Source organism: Lutra lutra, chromosome 2, assembly GCF_902655055.1.
Source record: "Lutra lutra chromosome 2, mLutLut1.2, whole genome shotgun sequence".
In the NCBI taxonomy this organism is placed as follows: Eukaryota; Metazoa; Chordata; class Mammalia; order Carnivora; family Mustelidae; genus Lutra; species Lutra lutra.
In genome coordinates this window covers 67,806,009-67,825,026 of record NC_062279.1, presented here as the reverse complement: position 1 = coordinate 67,825,026, position 19,018 = coordinate 67,806,009, and the positions used below count along the sequence as shown (strand labels likewise).

At 43.2% G+C, this 19,018-nt stretch overlaps 1 protein-coding gene across 6 annotated transcripts in view; it reads right to left on the bottom strand.

The window, feature by feature from the left end:
- Positions 1 to 19,018, bottom strand: part of FHIP1A (FHF complex subunit HOOK interacting protein 1A) — a 279,678-nt gene that overhangs the window by 91,757 nt on the left and 168,903 nt on the right. For all 6 annotated transcript variants that reach the window (XM_047717642.1, XM_047717638.1, XM_047717644.1 and 3 more), the window contains 2 exons: positions 13,428 to 13,586; positions 11,539 to 11,625 (listed from right to left, as the gene is read on the bottom strand). In XM_047717642.1, coding sequence (XP_047573598.1) covers positions 11,539 to 11,625; positions 13,428 to 13,586 — 246 coding nt within the window. The remainder of the gene's footprint in view (positions 1 to 11,538; positions 11,626 to 13,427; positions 13,587 to 19,018) is intronic.

Here is a 19,018-nt window from a genome sequence, read left to right as displayed (position 1 = left end):
ATCTCAAGGAGAGGAAAGGCATAAGCACAGGCGATTAAGTGGAAATCCAGTTCCTACTTGACGTATAGTACGTGGTCCAAGATGGCTGGACTTGTCAGTCTCTGGAGAGGGAGATGCGAGGAAGTTCAGGGTTAGCCTGGGAAAAGATGCAAAGATTCAGAAGATTCACTTGGCAGAGCCCAGTCTAGCCTTGGAGTTATTTCTCCTACTACTTTGATGCCTACGGTTCCCTGCCTATTCCCTCCTGGAAATATGCCAAATTTTATAAATTACAGAGTAATGAAAGAGCTACCTGGTGATCTAAAACTATGATTCTCCAACAAGTACCCAGTAAGAACTAAAAACGGAGCAACAGAATTAACACACACCAAGCACTAACTCTCCAAGCAACACTGTAAAATATCAACTCATTGAACCCTCACAGGTCCTGTAAAGAGAAGCCCTATTATGTCATCCACATGTTACAAAAGAGGAAACCAGCTCAGAGAAGTCAAAGTGCTACTCAAGGGCACAGAGCTGGCAGGTGGCAGGGCTGGGGCATTGACCCCGGCAGCCTGACTCTGAAGTTCACACCATGTTAAATCCTTCGTGTATTTAGCCTTACTAAAGGCAAAAGGCCAGCCTGGGAGTCACTGAGCGGAGCTCAGCAGAAGGTTCAGAAGGGTGCTCACAGAGCAGAAAACCTCTTAACTTTTCAGCGTGAACCACAGTAGGCTCAAAATTCTGTGTGCTCATAATGTTCACAATCACCAAACTGTGGAAGGAGCCAAGATGTCCTTCAACAGACGAATGGATAAAGAAGATATGATCCATATATAAATGGAATATTACTCAGCCATCAGAAAGGATGGATACCCAACTTTTGTACCAACATGGACGGGACTGGAGGAGATAATATTGAGTGAAATAAGTCAAGCAGAGAGAATCAATTATCGTATGGTTTCACTCAGATGTGGAACATAAGGAATAGCACGGAGGACCATAGGGGAAGGGAGGGAAAACTGAAGAGGGGGAAATCATAGAGGGAGACAAACCATGAGAGACTACTGACTCTGGGAAACAAACTGAGGGTTACAGAGGGAGAGGGGTGGGGGGACAGGGTAACCAGATGATGAGTATTAAGGAGGGTACGTGTTGTGATGAGCACTGGGTGTTATCTGCAACTAATGAATCATTGAGCACTACATCAAAAACTAATGATGTACTAAATGCTGGCTAACTGAACATGATAAAAAAAGGATAAGGAAGATTAATTAATTAATTAATTCCCTCATAAAGAACTCAGTCACTGGATACCACTACGTCTAGGTATATGTCAATGAATAAATGTGCCTTCCTCTTTGCTCCCTATTTTACATCTGTTTACTCCGGCCAGTGTTCCTGTTTGGTTTTGGGTTTTGGCACATTATTTTAAAGACACAGCATCATAAAGACAGGGACACCCCCAGGACACCAAGAAGCTGGCTTTGGGCCATGGATCCCAAGGCCAGGTCACTCTTTGCACTGCGAACATGCAAAACGAGATGGAAGATTTGGGCCTAAATTCACCTCACGGTATGCCTAGGCCTCAGCATACCACATGGCTTACCTGGAGCCTCATGTCTACAAACTGTTCAAAGACAGTGGTTCCACAGTCTGGAACCTTATCACTAGATCTCAGATATTAATTATAAGATTTTCTTTAGAAAAAAAGAAAAGTGAACATTCCAATAGCTTCTATTATAATCTATTCCTACGTTCTCAGAGGCTTTCCACAACAAATACTCGACATTTCATTATGTTCCACAGCTGGTCCACAAGGGATGCCTCTGGGATAAACAATCTACTCTCTTTGGCTTTTCTATATATTGATGAGGGGAAAAGTATATTTGTAAATGGATCTAAAATGCCTGAGTGCATCAACTTTCCACTTAATAACCAGGAATATGGGAAGTGAAAAAAAGTAATAATGGTTACAGTGAAACAAGGAAAATCTGCCAACCCCATCTCTGCTAGGGAGCACTCGCTTCCCCTTCTGCCCACAGCACCGGGCATGGTTGGGGGGGGCCCAGTCAGCAGTACAACGATGATGCATTATATGCATTATATGATGTATTATTATATTACATGCATATTATTATATATATGTGTGTAATATATATCATTACATATGTATATGTAATGTATATATATGTACATATATACATAATGTATATATATACATTATGTGTGTGTACATATATATAATGTATATGTATATATGTAATGATATATATTACATGTATTATATGATGTATCATTATACTGTAATATACATGACACCAGTATATGGCCCATTTTCCCACTGCCAAGCTGACCACATTACCATTTGAAAGAAGTTTTTGTGGTGCTGATATCACTGTACACATATCTTCACAGTATTACAAAGGAGAGCAGAGTTGATTTCACAGTATACATAATGGCACTTGTCCAACACCCTGAACAATGGGAACTTCTCACAATGGAACACCGCACACACTAGGGAGCAGACAGCCACTCTTAGAACCCACACACCAGAACTCAACAATGTCCTTTCACTACTCACCTTAGATGCTACGACTACTAAGTCTGTAAATGATGAAGTATTTTGACTTGTGCTATCTGCTTTGGCGGCTAAAACAGCTCCAGAGGGAGGCAGAAGAGACTGTATCCCCTTTTGAATGCCTAGCTAGTTTGGGAAAGTTTCACTGCTGCCCAAAGCTCTGCTCTCTACCTCCTCATCTGGTCTCAGAGTCTTGGCAGGCTGCCAGCATGGGGTTTACCTTAAACAGGGTAAGCCCCTTAAGGTGGTACGTAAAACAGGGACCCGTGTCTTCAGAATCCTTGTCCAGTGAAAGAGTGTAAGAAGCCAACGTGCCAGCAGAAGGGCTGAGATCAGTACCATCACCCCGCGTGGTCCATGCAGCTCCCGGTTGCTGGCTAACAGAAGTGTCAGCCCTACCTATTGAATCAGATCCTGCAACTCAGGACTTTGAGAGTAGGAAGTTCCCAGGTGATTGTCTTTGCACATTTACTAAACTCGGGAATCTCTAGCACCGAGACTCAGAATGAGCAGGCAAAGAATTCTACGTACAACTGAGTTGACATCACATTCTAGAGAAAGAAGGAAAGAGTAAATCTAAAAGTTTGGCTGTCTGTGAAATGAAATGAAAATGGGTGAAGGAACAATAAGCCTAGGACAGATCCCCCGTCCAGTAACACGGTGTCACGTGAAGGCTGTCTCATTTCAGAGACCCAGCTGGTGGAGTTAATGGGTGATGTGAGTGTAGTGCTAAGTGCCGGAGACAAAAGGCACCTTAAGTGCAATGCCTCACTGATTCTTCCCAACGGCCCACTAAGGCAGGTACTGTTTTACCCATATGTAATACATGGAGACGAAGGTACTTGCCACAATCACGTTGCTAGTTAAGTAGCAAAGAGCCAGAACTCAAACTAAAGTCTCTCTGGCCTCAAGACCCATTTTTTGAAATGTTAAGCTAGACAGACTGCTTCCCCAAAGTGTGTTAATCAGATACAATGTATTAACTGAATATATTAGATGGCACACACCTTCAGTTTTCAATTAATAAATCAAGGATTTCCAAGTCAAAGCCTGTTATAAGTGTCACTAAAATCTTCTGGGTCTATTTAATGGCTGCCTCTCAATGGACAGAGCAATTATTAATTGAAGCTGTCTTAAGCTGGCCTGCTGGATAGGATTTCTTCAGTCCAAATTCCAGGACACTACTGCTGCTGTGTGCCACACAGCTGCAGGCCCACGACAGGATAGGCTTTTTAATTACCTCACTCACCTGCCACCACTGACGGACCACAGCGATCCCTACATCTGGCCTCTTGGCTTGAGCGGTACTCTCCTATTTCAATCCGGGGTTACTGAGGAGACGGAACGAATGTGAGGGCCACTGCCACTGCCATCCTAGCTCCTCTGTCACACCTGGATCCCTGGCATCAGGCAGGGAGCACGAGGTATATTAGAAGCTGGAGATGGCAGCAGGTGTGTCAAGCCCTCCTGCTGAGCTCAAGCATCGCAGCGCGCAGCCTCCCCAGCTGCCAACTGGCCCCAAACGGAACACCTGCCTCCCTGCCCGGCCCCACTGGAGCCTGCCTCAGCCTGTGAGGCAAGAGCAGCAGCTTCCAGAAGGAGTGACCTCATTTCTCTAGGGTATCCCTGAGATCCCTTCACTTCACACCAGACCGGCGCTCTGTGGGCCAGTTGGGCGCACAGGTAGGCTTTCAGCATGGTGGAGGATGGAATCATTTTCAATGCCTGGGTGACTCTAGGCGTGGTAAGAAACAAAGTTCCATATGAACAAGTATAGCTCAACATCATTGAAGATGATGGAAGAGGAACAAGCAGCTAGCCGGGGGGAAAAAAAAAGAGGGCTGGGAGGGGTCGGCATATATCCAGAGCCTTTAGTGACTGGACACTTGGGTCAATAATGTAGAGAATGACTTTTAAAAAGCAGATTACTGGGAACCTGAGTGGCTAAGTGTTTGCCTCTGGCTCAGGTCATGATCCCAGGGTTCTGGGATCGAGTCCCGCACCGGGCTCCCTGCTCCACGGGGAGCCAGCTTCTCCTTCTCCCTCAGCCTGCCACTTCCCCTGCTTGTACATATGCTTTCTCTCTCTCTCTCTCTCTGACAAATTAAAAAATAAATAAATAGAGACACCTGGGTGGCTCAGTTGGTTGAGCAGCTGCCTTCGGCTCAGGTCGTGATCCCGGCGTCCTGGGATCAAGTCCTGCATCAGGGCTCCTTGCTTGGCGGGGAGCCTGCTTCTCCCTCTGCCTGCCATTCTGTCTGCCTGTGCTTGCTCTCTCTCCCTCTCTCTCTGACAAATAAATAAAATTTAAAAATAAATAAATAAATAAATAAATAAATAGCAAATTACTGAAATGCATAAGTAGAAGTATGAAATGGAGAGACCAAGATATGATTCCATGACAGTTTTTCATATGGCCCACCCCAGAGCTGGAGCCTAGTTCGGAGCTCCGTGACTCAAGGGAAACTGTCAATGATTTAGCAAAGAACCACCACATTCAAAAAATAAGATCCCAAAATTCCAGGGCCAAGAGGGCATCCTTATTCCATGCTTTCGATTCCTTCTTTTTTCCAATTTCCCACTAAAAGGAATGCCCTGCTCAGTGATGTTTTGCAGCATTACTGGGACCAGACACAAAACTTCACGGTGTTTTTCATCAGGAAGTGACACGGACTACAGCAGTGTGCCATGCCGGGCCTCCAGATACGCAACAGGAACTCAGCCAAAAGAGCTGGCAGGGTCTGGTCTCTATGCTCTGGCCACTCCAGAACCCCATCCCCACCTTCTCCTGGACTAGAGGTGCGTGAAGAAGGGTGGATAGGAGACATGGAGCAAAGGGACACTGATGTGACAGGCTGCTCTGCCCACTCTGCCCTGGAGACCAAGAACAGTAGAACCTAAGAAGTCATCACATGCCTCCTGTCACTTCAGCACCCAATTACAACTCATTAATATGTATCGGTAGTGACCACTTGAAGCCAGTATTTAATTGCTCTTAAAACCTTCAGTCACAAGTTTCACTGGGCATGAAAGTCAAAAACATCCCCAGCCAGTGAGAGCCCCGCTGGGCTCTCGACGGGTCCCAGCCCACCCAACCCACAGACACACTAAGAACACATGGGTGACGCACAAGTATGGCTGTTCCCAGCCTCTCAAAATCTCCATCTTCTGCAGTCCCCAAAAAAACTTCCATCCATCAACCTAAGTCAATAAGCCATGAGTTATTGAGCTCACAGGATACAGATCATGAATATGTATGTGTGTGTTTAGAAGACAAGATTGTAAAACAAATGGGCTCCACGGTAGCTTAGAGAACGCCAGTGCACATGCCTTAAAGGAAACGGCTGGAATTATTCTACCTGTGTATATTGTTCAAGCATGGTTTCAGCACACAAGAGACTGTGGGAAAATCCAGGTTTTCTTACAGATTTTTGGCTTCTGTGTTTCCAAGCACACTTGTATAGAATACCTTGCTGAGTGAAAACAGCCGTCTGCTCTTCATAAAAAACAAAGAAAGGTACAGGCTTTCTTTGAGGTCACAGGGATCCGTGTGAATGCCTGTGAGCTGCATGCAGAAAGGGCAGGTGTGTCATTCATTATTTTCCCTGCCCTCCCCCGCTTCCTTCAGCACACTCCCCCTTCAACGTCTCCGCCTCCAACAACTACACACAGCCTCAAACTTCTGCCCCAATTAACTAACAGTCTCCAAAAACAGAGCCAAGGAATCCACCAAACAGAGAACATACTAGTCCACAAGACCAAAATAATATGACTGAGCCCCCGATGTTATTCCAACGCCCTTCCCCTCCAGATGCCTTGTAGTCCCCTCTTTCTTACCATGCTGGGGCCAGGACAGGCCCTGAGGCATCTCCTGTCTGCCCAGGAGCCCTGAACAACACACCAGCACAGAGATTCTTCCGAGCTAGTAACAAGGCCAACCATCTTGCCTCACTTCCAATTCTAGCTCTACAACACAGCCGGATCACCACATTCAAAAGGTCTTCAAAAAGATCACCTGCAGAGGAGGGGCTAAGCTAACCTGGGCTGAAAGCCAGGAGTCTGGCTTTGATACTCTAAATCTGAGAAGCGGGACAGGTCCCTCAGGCCAAGAGATCCCTCCGGTGGTGGAGGATTTTCTGGCCACCTGTGTGGAGCGCACAGTTGATCGCGGAGTTGACCAGCAGAAGGCGGAGACCCATGCATGCCCATATTCAGCGAAGGAAGGGGGAAAGTGAAGTCCCTGCTGCTCACAGACTCTACTAGAGAACCAGGAGAGTCTGCAGAGTGGACGATATCAAAGGGGAACAGAGATCCCCAGGGAGTCAGAAGTGTTGGGTTCGTTAATAAAGCAATTCTTTAAAATCCCAATATTTTTCAACAACATTTAAGTGCATTTAATGATCTGGCCGGGTAAAGCTGGCAGGCACACATGGGAAAAAGAAAAGCGGTCATCTCTTTCAGGTAGTCTAGAAGGGTTTTAGGGTAGTGAGTAGGATGATACCTTCTCCCTAGGATCTTTGTTCCTTGTATCCCTGTTTTCTTCAGCCCTCTCCCTTCTCCGGAACCCCCTTCCTTTCTGCTGTTTTTCAGTTCACCGACACACTTCCCCAAATGCCAGCCATACCTGCTGCCTTATTTTGTCACCCGCAGATTGGTCCTGAGCCTCTTATCCCCAGTGCCCCTCTGCAGGGAAACTGCTCACCTGGGAGTCAGGTTAGGGTCCCTCCCGGTCCTCATTCTCCCTGCCCCTGACATGACCACAGATATCATTTCCAGATGGTGAAGTTCCTATCACATTGGGTCGCTGGGTGAGGAGAACATGGAGAAAAGCTACCTGCAACCATCCAGCCCATACTCCAAGATGGACAAGCAGTGTGAAAAAACAGACATTTGTTGTTTTAGCCCGAGATGTTGGTTTCGTTCGTGACCGTGGCCTGCTCATTTTGACTGGTGTACTAAACTCCTTCAACAAGCTCATCCTGACCAAAAAGACCACGTGCATGCGGGGACCATTTGAACTTCTGAATATTCTGCGCACAAGGAAGCAAGTATTACAGGTCCATCGTTTTCACAGCTACAATCAGGAAAGCCATGGAAACCAGCCAACAGTTTGGAAACACAGAAACCCACCTCTTAGACCTCCAGCTACAGAGAGTGAAAGCCACCACGGGCCCCTGCTACTGTACTCTGAAATCCTCACCACACGTCCCACAGGCTGTCTCCCCAGAAGACACAGGCCTCCTCTGATGGATCTTCTCAGAGTACAGAGCACTTTAAAGAGGACACGCCAGCCAACCTCTCCCCCTCCTTCCCTTGGGGTCACATTTGCACTGCAGTCCGACAACTCTCCCTGCTCCCTATTTTCTCTGTCACAAGCATTTCCCCACCCTGTTCCCTATTTTCTCTCTCCCAAGCATTTCCCCTAATAAAATCCTTGCATATTTAATCCTCTGTCAGCATCTGCTTCTTTGAGAACCCAGACTAATACAACCATCCCAAAGAATATTCAGCCTTGAAAATTTAGCTTTCATAAATTAAACATACAAAGACAACAGAACTCACTCTTGCTGGTTAAGGGCTATCGAAAGTCATAAATAACCAGGTTTGTACAACATGACGTCCACATCTATGTCTGGTTCTAATTCCTAAAGGATCCATAGGAACACGGTATCATTTTTTTCTAGTGTGACTTTTACAAAGTATGGTTTTAAACCTATCTCCAACAATTGATCTTTTCCTAAATGTCCAAACAGGCTTCCAATCCCTTATTCTAAACCCTGGAGACCATGCATATCTTGGAATTCAAACTTTTCATAGTTTAGAAAAGTAATGTGTACATTGGCCGTATTTGACTAACCCAGCAGGTCCAAGGTCACACTCTATAATCAAATACATTACTATTTCTTCCACAAAACATACAAATTATGAACACAAGTGGAATAAAACCAAACAGCCTCAAGATAGTTCAGGTAAGGGTTTGCCACCAAATGAGTCCAGCAAAGGTTAGGTTGTGCTGCCATTTCAATTATTAAAAAGGAAAAAAATTAGGGGTTTTCTAAGCTTTTCGAATTTCTGAGTTGTGGATAAAAGACTATGGACCAGTATATCTGCACTACAAAAAACGTGCAGCCCTTTGAAAAAAATCAAATACACCTTTGCACTAACAGAAGAATGACTGGTCACACCCCAGCACTGGACGGAGAAAGCATGTAGCAGAAGGACTCACAGAGAGAGCGCTATATTGTGCACACAAAGACTGGGGAGAGGTGAGGGAGAGACAGCCTTCACTTGCCAAGTGCCCACACCCCACCTCTCATTACCCACAACTCTTCATGATGACTTCATCTCTGGTTAGGAAATGCTGTGGAAATACAGTTTATGAGAATTGATTGTGATGTAGGCATATGTTTAAGTATGAATTTATTTCTATTATTTATGAAACAGAGAGAATGAGTTCACCTCTGCAAACCACCTACATGGTTGAGATGGCCAGTAACTAAAATGTCACGCATGAATTGGGAGCTGAGAGCGTATACGATGGAAATTTATTTAGGATACTAAATGGAACACAAAATATGAAAAATCTAGACAGAAACTCCTACAGTAGTAGGCCTGAGACATCCAGCTACCCCTTCCCTCATCAGAGGAAAGGACACTGGCTCTAGAAGGTGAGTGCTCTCACTAGGAACTCCCCCAGAAGCACCCAGTTCTGGACTTCTTCCTTCATCTGCCTTGGGGTCCCTGTCTGGCCACTCACAGGAGGCTCCTTCTTCAACCACTGAGAGCCAAGAGGCATAGGGGAGGCTGATTACCCTCTCCCTTGCCCTGCCTCCTTCCTAAAAATTTTCAATTCCCAATGATTAAAACACACACACACTCACACACACACACACACACACACCCCGATTGGGGAGTAAGGAGAAAAATAAATTAGGGAGGAAATATTCTCCCTAGTCTCTGAATAGCCTTGGGAGAAATTGCCTGCAAAGGATAAAAGCTAGGGAATTTTAATTAGGGGTTGGAAATTCAAATCTAATATAGCAACGTTCCCTTTGCATTTTATGTAATCAGCACTGACTGTATTTTTTTTTCACAATAAGGATGTATTCCTAACTTCATGATCTTAAAAGACCTCATATTTTAATTATAGGCATAAGAGAGCAATATTAGTTAATATATATAAAGTGCTGTTAAAATTCCCTGTGAACCACTGCCCGGGAAAGCATCACGTGCCAGCACTCTGCCTGCCACTTTAACAAACCTCATTCCACTAGTGGGCTGTTTATTTAGCGTCCCAAGTCCAAGGCTCTGTCCTTGGCACCAGAGATAGCCCAGTGAACAAGGCAGGTGTGAACCTTACCCACAAGAAGCAGGCAAGCCACTGTGGAGACAGCCATTAAACAAGTTATTGCACATTTAATGATTTGATTCCACTTGTGGTTAGTGCTGTGAAGGAGTAGCACAGAGGGACCAGTCAGATCCTCATAAGAGTCTCTGACGTGGAGCCCATCCTCAATTATGGATAAAGAGTTATCATTAATATTTGTAATATTAAGGTATGGTAATTATAGTAATGTAAAATATCCTGAACAAATAATCCTTATAATTATCACTATTACAATAATGACTTGGGAAATTATTTTATATCAACTGGTCAATGAGGAAGGCATGGAACTACATGAGGAAGAAAGTAAATGTGTGCGAGAGTATATGGATAATGACTCCCAAAGAATTTCAGTAGCAATGTGGTATTCCTTCACAGAGAATTCCTCCATGCAGAGGCTTAGAGACCTTCCATATAAGACATCCACCGCACCTCTGGAATGGCAAGACACCAACAGAAGGACAACCTGAAAACAAACACGAGGTTTGCATTTTCACAAGATATGTCCTTTATTTTCCAAGGCAGATTTAATTTTGAACACTTGGTCCCTCTAGGCTCATAAGCCACTAAAATCATCTAGAAGCATCAATATTTTGATGTTTAAGCCACATTCAAGATTACCTCTTGAACTTAGAAGTAACAAAAAGCACACTGTCAGATCGGGAACACTGTTTGTTTTGGAAAATACTGCCACTACATGCAAAAGGCAGTAAATGGTAAAAGACGAACATCTTCTATCAGGACCTGTGGCTCTAAACTTGAAGCCCCATTACCATGGCTTCAAAGTTGCCATAATAAGGCATTCTTTGATTCTGTAAAACGAGAGCCCATGGAAATGGTACTTCCATATGCAGAAATGTGGGCATCCCATCAAAACAACACGTGATAAACTTATTGTTTATCTCCCTACGAGGGTTGGCAACTCTACTAACTGGACGAAAATTCTCTGAACTCAATATTCTATGTGTCTCTTTACTCAGTGAGGAAAAACTTATAATTAGAATTCTAGGTCCATGGGTGTCTCCTGACAGCTCACAGCGGAAATGCTATCAGTTGATTTATAATACAAAATGAGAGCATCATAAGGAATCCAGAGTGGTGCTAATGAGACCTTTGTTGGGACCTTAACTTGCTTCACTTTAATTTTTACTGTCACAGAATTGTTATAAAAACATCAAGTTCTATTAAGGAGATGGCAAATCCATGGCCCCTGTGTTATCCTGGCCCCTTTCCCCACCACAGTAAGCCCTGCACTCTCTAGGACAGGCCTGGCCTAGGAGGACAGCCCAAAAAAGGGTTCCAAGAAGCTACTACCCATGAACTGACATAAACACAAGAGTCAGTGTCATTTGCCAGTCCTCAGGTAGACTGTCTTACTCAACATTCCACGATGCTGTGTTCTATGACACCAAACGGATCCCAACAGACTTCAGCTGTCACCACCATTAAGATCTTTCATATTGCTGAGAAACATGAATGGAATGAGACGAAGAATCAGGCTAAAGTCACCATCGAGTCAATTACACTGTTCACCACCCCCAGCTTCCGTCACCTGTACCATCAACAGGTAAGATCGCCTCAGCCAATCACTGACCTTGTGAAGCGCAGGAGCCAAGACCGGTACCAAGAATCCATTGTAAATATAATTGACAAGCTGATTGCGAATCAAGGGGTGAGCCACCTAAGAGAGAAACAGGCAGTCATGAAAAAGGCAAAGAGTTTCATCGTTAGGTCTTCTTAAAATCATACATTTCTGTGAACATCTTACATTCAAAAAGGAAATTCAGATTCTGGCCATTTATTCCATGGTTAAAAAATAATTCAGACTTCAAACTGCCACATAATTTTTTCAGATGGTTTATTCCAATATAAACAGCTTGGACTTTCAAATTTTAAAATTGGTAATTTTAAGTTTCAAATTAAAAAAAAAAAGCAGATAAGAAATAGACTGAGTATGTGTAAGGACACATAAAGTTAACGAATTGTAAAGTATCATTTTGCTCTATAACTTCATCTATGTCCAATCAACTTGTGCCTATTTAAAAACAAAAGTATAACTGTCAAAGTGGATAATTCAATACATTTATTATGCTGGCAAAAAGAATTTGTGCTGAAGATGCATTTTCTACACATCATTTATATTGAAGAGGAAGGCATTTAGAAATTCTTATCATAAAAAATAAGAGTCTTTTCAAAAGGAGAAAACATTACCAAAAGTACACTTCCTATATTTCATTTTTAAAATATATTTAGCATGGATAAGTCTTTACTAATATCTTTTGTGAGTAATCTTTTCAGTGGTACCCCCAAACAAATTTTTAAAAATCTTTGAAGTATATGACCTCGATTTCAAAATATAGTATAAAATATATCATATCTCTGCCTTTAACCATGCCTGTTAGCTTTACTTCTCTTTCTTAAAAAAAATAATAATAAAATCAAACAATAAAGTGAAAAGCAATTTCTAGGGAAGTAAAGCTAGATCTTTAAATTACTGATAATCTCTCTCTGTGTGTACATTGGGAAAGGAACAAATAGTTTCATCTTTTTTATTTCCACATACTTCTGCAAGAAATGTTGGTAGCCTGTAATATTAAAGGGGAAAAAAAACCTTAAAATATAATCTATTTATCTTATATAAATAAAACTTCCTTTGACTTAGCAATAAAAATGAGATAGGAACTAAAGTAATTTACTTGCATTTTCTTCCAGAAGCTATTTCTTTACCTGGTAGATAAACAGATTATAACTAACATTTTTCACCTTACAATCAACATAAAGAAAATTTGATTTCTTAATAAATCCAATATGAAGGCAATATGCATTTGTATAGAAAACATTTTTTATGAAAAACCACTACATCCTTAATTATATATAAAATCTGATTTTTATTGAAAAACAGTAACAAGAAATCTGAAGGTAAAAATCTAATCAAGAAGCCAAATACACTAGAGTTCAGTGGTTGTTTTTTTTTTCCCCCGAAGCAGACCAATTTCAAAGCACAGATTTAATTTGTGCTGCTAAGAAGATGCTTAACTTCGTCTAAATTCAATTGGGATAACAATATTCTTTATGTGGTATGCACCATTAAGCAAAATAAAGTGTTTTCCTTTGTGTACTCCCAAGAAGACCTTGAAGTAAGAGTGGTATAATTTGGCGTACTTAGAAGCCTAAAAATATCTGTTTAATGAGTCAAGCATTGAACTTATTTTTGATGGTTAAGTGGATAATCAAAACAGAATTAACACTTTTTATGAGGAGGAGAAAGAAAATCCACTCATTTTTTTTCCTCAATTAAAACTTCACCAAACCTGTAAACTAACATTTTTTTCTTCATCCAAGGACATTCAGTATGCTTAAAAGAAAGCACCACTACTCCACAGACATGAATATTTTTAAAAGGAGTGCTGATAAACTCATTTTTTTACACCGCTCGGATTCTGAATGGACAGAACCAAGGGCTCCTTGGCGGCGCTCCGGTACCTGGATGACGGCGTTGCAGAACTCCAGGGAGTTCATGAACTGGACGAGAGGAGGGAGCAGGAGCCAGTCGTCTTTCAGAAGGCAGTGCCACTCCTCACCCTTCTCTTCCAGCTTGGTAGGCAGGGAAGAGTAGAGACCACTGAGCCCAGTTGCAAGTACCTGTGTTCACAAACACAACATAAGCCCTTTTCCAAAGTTCTTAGCCCACAACCAAGAGCTGCCAGGGGATGAGCATGCCACTGGTCCAAAGCCCACGCTCGAAGCAGCAAGGCCTCAGCTAGCTGGGAGGGATTCAACGGGTGGGGACAGCAGGGCAGGACGACTCCAGCGGAGGACATCCTGGCACTGGAGGGATCTGGCTCATACGCTCATAGTTAATTGGGCTTGCTCATCTCTTCTTTGCCAGACATATGATGGGCTAGGGGGTGTGGGGAGTGAGGGACATACACACAGAGATGAAGACATGATTCTGCCCCCAAGGTGTTCCAGAGAGGCAGACCCACGAACAACGCACAACGGTGCAACACACTGTGAGCAAAGCCGGAAGGCCTGGGAGGAAGCCCTAGACAGAGGCAGCCCATGACGGAAGAGCCCACAGGTTGAACCACCAGCAGCTTTCTGAGAAAGATGACTGCAGACTTGTGAAAGGTCATGACCAATACATGCATGTTTACCGTCTAGAAATCCAGCATTTGTGATTGCACAAATGATAGCAGGAAGAAGTGGGGGTCAGGCGTCAGAGGTGACGATGACTGTTCACACAGAGCTAAGGTGGGTCTAAGTGGAAGCACCAGCCGGATGACAAGAGAGCAGGAAGTGAAGTTGCGTGTCATGTGGGAGGTGGCTGTGAGGGTGCCCTAGCGAGGCCTCTGTCAATCCAGTAAGAACCCAAAGCTCATTGGGTTTCCTTCCCCCCTCGTTGCCAGCATGAAACTTCCAGCATTTGGGCTACATAAGTGAGGTGAATGAGACCTCGAATCTCTCAGGTCACCCAGCTTGGTCCTGAAGAAAGTGGTGATGCCTTTAACAAAGAGCTGTAGGGAAGAAACATACTTTCACTGGGTACCTGTCAATTCTACCTCACAGAGTATAAGACCAAGGAAAACAATGAATTTCACGGTCCTAGAGGCCTCCCAACTGGGAAGTGGTGTTAGCAAACCACACCTTCGAGACCCCAACTGGCGGCCATGTAAAGCACGGGCAGGAGATGCACAGAAGGGAGGCAGGGCAGGGATCTGTAAGAAGCATGGCTTCATGGTAAACCCTAAGGTTATGAAGAACTCAAATCAGACTGAAACATTGGAGGAAATGTTCAATCCTGAGTCTGGCCCAGAAAAGAAAGGGTGATGTATTCATTGATCTCACAGCCTAGCAAGAGATGAACAGGCCAATCACAGGAGTGCGATAAGTACAGAATGTGTAAATAGAAAAAATAGTGCGCCGTGGATATACAAGAGGCCCTCACCCTAGACCTGTGGGGTTGGGAGCTGGAAATGTTCTCAGAAGTGCTGTCCAAGCTGCGAAGAATAAATAGGAGGGAACCCAGAAAAACATCTTGGAGGGAGCACTGTTCCAAGTGGAAGACGTACAGAAGCTCCAAGTAGTAAGAAAAGACGGCACCTTCCAGAAACTGAGAGAAGGACAGCACTATTGTAACATAGGAGCAGAAATAGCACCAGACAGGGTAAGCAGGAGTCGGATCCCACAGGGTTTTGAAGGCCTAGGAAAAGAGCGTGAGGAATACTGCAGTGGGGAGCCCACTAGACAGATGCGTGCCTCTGATGCTTAGGAGAGGGATATGGACTAGAGGTGGATATCCGGAGCCATCCATATGTAGATGGCACCTCAAGCCCATAGAGACCAGAGAGAGGAAGGAAGGGAGGCTCAGACAGATGAGATAAAACAAAATAATCCAGTGTTTGGCATCAGAAACAGAAAGTCAGAAAGAAGTGGGGTAACAGGCAGTTGAACTTGGAAAAATTCTCTGCAAACTCATCATTGCTCTCCTAGTCCCTGTCCTATGCCCACAGCACCCTCTGTGTCCCTCTGTGGAGCAGTGGTCCTTCTTGCATTTAGTTTGTTGGCCATCTTCTCCAGCTCAGCTGGTCTGACTTGTTCATTCTTGTCCACACTGGAGGTGTGGCTGATCTGTCCAGTCAGGTATGCTGAACATCAGACGCTAGCAGGACTTGCCATGAGTAATACATCCCACTCAACAACGGAGTACAGGCCTGGAGACTGAGAATCTGGAGGTCTTCATGTAGGGAAACTGGCTGACACCATGGGAGAGAGGTGGACGGCGGAGGGCCCGATATGGAATAGAAGCCCCCAGTGGCGTATGAGGGGCCGTGAGAAAAACAGACAAACCATTTCAATATGGGAGAAATCCAATTATATACATTTCTGTGTTTGCTAGTGGCCTTTATTCACGCACGCATTCACTCACTCAAAACAAATTGAACACCTTCAGGCCAGATCCTATGTTAAAGTACAGGAAATGAACAGTAAACAAGATGGTGCACTGATCTCTGTTTCAGTCGGGCACCTGAGGTCCCAAAGAACAATGCCCTCTGTTTAAAGTATTTAACTCCTTGTCAACATACCCAAACAAATCATTTTTAATTCTCGTTTTGAATGTGACCCCAGTGAGTTGCCAGTTATAAATTTGGAGCCTCTGGCAAGAAGGAACACAGACTGAGAGTTCTCCTTGCAGGGAAATCTAATCTTGATGTCACATTTTAAAAATCAATTACACTTGCTAACTCATGCTAAATTAACCGCAGTACAAAGGCTTTAATTCTGCATACTTCCGATTCCTTAACCACTTTGAGGCTTTAAAGATGAATTCATAAAGACAGGCTTAATTTGCCTGACTCAAAAGCTGGGAATCACTATTCTGTATATCAATATAATTACAGCGACATTAATTTTCAAATTACATACATCACTGACAGTAATTAAAAATAACATATACCTAATATTCACTTTTTTAGAGGAGTATTCAGAAAAGGGCATGGCTGAGATGCAAGGGGAAGCCTGCCTGTGCAGGACAGTGCTGCACGACAGCTGGACACAGAGTCCTGCCAAGTTCTCACCTCCGCAAAGTGGAGTTAGAGGGTAACTGTGCTGCTTTCAGAACAGCAGAGAAACAGGGAAGAAAAGAGTCTGCCGAACAGAGTGTGACATAGTTTGAAGAACAAGATCCCAAATCTTGACTGCTAAATATTTATATCTCCCTTTCCAAGACTCTGCTCAGAGTTCAGATTCATTCACCCCACCCACAAGTATTTCTAGAAGAGTGACTGTGAGCGAGGCACTATGTATGGCTGGTGCTGGGGAATGAGCAGAGAACAGGTCAGAGCAGGTGAGCTGGAGAAAACAGCCACAGAATGAATAAAGACGACTGGAAAGACCACTGCTCCACAGAGGGACACAGAGGTGCTGTGGGCACGGGACAAGGGGAAAAGAGAGGCAACACCAGGTTTGTGGATCATTTTCCCAGCAGTGTGATGGCACAATCTACTTCCTTCTAAATTTCCCTTTTAACTGAAATTTTCAAAATATAAGGACACTGAACATTTAGTTAAAAGTAAAAAGTCTATGGGGAGCCTGGGTGGCTCAGTTGCTTAAGCGTCTGCCTTTGGCTGAGGCCATGATCCCAGGGTCCTGGGACTGAGCCCCAAAACGGCTCCTTGCTTAGCGAAGAGTCTGCTTCTCCCTCTCCTGCTCCCTGTTTGTGCACACACTCGCTCTGTCTCAAATAGATAAAATCTTTAAAAATAAATAAATGTCTATCCACTATTTGAACCTTTTATTGGATCCTGAGCACATACAAAAGAATTGTAAAACATATTTATTCCTAGCCCATTAAGTGTTAACTTGGTGTTTCCAACTTATCTTCTCTCAAGGGCATCCTAAAAGAAAACTAAACACCATATAATACCCTACGGTTAACAACAGTTTAAAACTCCTTCTCTGACAGCAGATGAGTACGGTACTTGTTGAGACTGTGGATTTTAGTATCAGACTTAAGGGTTTCAAACCCGACTCTGCCATTCACAGAGGGTCCCAGGGTTCCATTTCTTCGGTGCGCTAATGCAAGCACTAAAGAAAATAATGCATGAGGCGAGACAGGGATCATGGCTTACGCACCGCAGTGTTTCCAGTGGAGGTAAGAAAGAGGACATGCACGGAGGGCTGAACAATTCAGGGAACGTCCATCTTTAACTTGAAACATCCATTGGTACCCAGTTAATTTTAGCAAAAGATAAAGATTTTCAGCAGATGGCTTTAGTCTGAAGCTAGCAGCAGAACAGCTGGTGGGGATCATTTGATGCAACTTGCCAAAATAAAAAGGCCTCATAAATTTGGGGTATGGGATAAATAACTTTCTATCAGCGGCTGTGTGCCTACAGGTTGCTTACTTCAATTTGCGTTTCTTGGTTTACGTATAAGCAGCTTTCTACTTTGGCCAATCTGTAACAAGTGATGAGGGCATAATCACCAATATGTGGCCAAAAAAATCCAAAATGACAGGGTCATACTGAATTGCCAATCATTTGTTGGCCCTACATTGTTCCCCAGAGTATTCTCAATCTCCTTTTCTTGGGAGAGCACGTCTTGACAGTAGAGGCAGCTTAACAAGACTTTCCTATCTACTACAACCACAGAAGTTTCCAAAAGTGGTCCAGTTTTCTGAAAGAGCCATTACTCTTCGCAAAGCCTGATGTTAACACACTTTGACAACCATACTAATTAGAGAAAGCTTTTTGTCAATTGTGGTCCTTAGCTGGATAACTAACAGAGTACACTTTTATCTTCAACATAAAGAGTTCTTTTTTTTTTTTAATTATGTTGTCAGATGTAATTATAGAAAACTAGGTATAAATGAGATTATGGGATCTATCCTGAGGCGCAACTTACCACAACGAAGCTCTGTGTTCCATTCTAGAAAATAAGGTCAGCTGAAGCTGTTGTTTTCTCTTCAATTTTAATGAACTGTGTGGTGTTTTAAAACACCTGGAGGTTTTTTTTGTTTGTTTGTTTGTAAGTAGGTTCCACACCCAGCATGGAACCCAACGAGGAGGACAGAACTCACAACTCTTGAGATCAAGACCTGAGCTGAGATCAAGAGTCTGGATGCTTAACTGACTGAGCCTCCCAGGTGCCCTTAAAACACGTTTTTATAAAAGCAACAATTACTCGGTGAAATCTGCTTATAACACATAATAAGTGGATATCCTAACATTGAAAACATCCTCCATTCTTCTCCTAATACATTTATATTTTGAAGTACGAAATACCATAAACATATAAAACAAAATAGAAAACCTCTCCCAAGATTAAACAGATTTTAATATTTTGTCATAATGTCTTTGGAACACTCTATTTTTTCCCCCAAAAAAGCACATTACAAATAGAGCTAAACCCTACTCCAATCCCATTACCATCTCTTCTCCTTCCTTCATCCCCAAAAGTAATCACAATTTTGACCTTAGTGTAATTTATTCCTGTGCTTGGTTTTGTACTTTTGCTATATACATACATATCAAAAAAAAAAAAAAATAAAACAGTATACACAAAGATTCTGT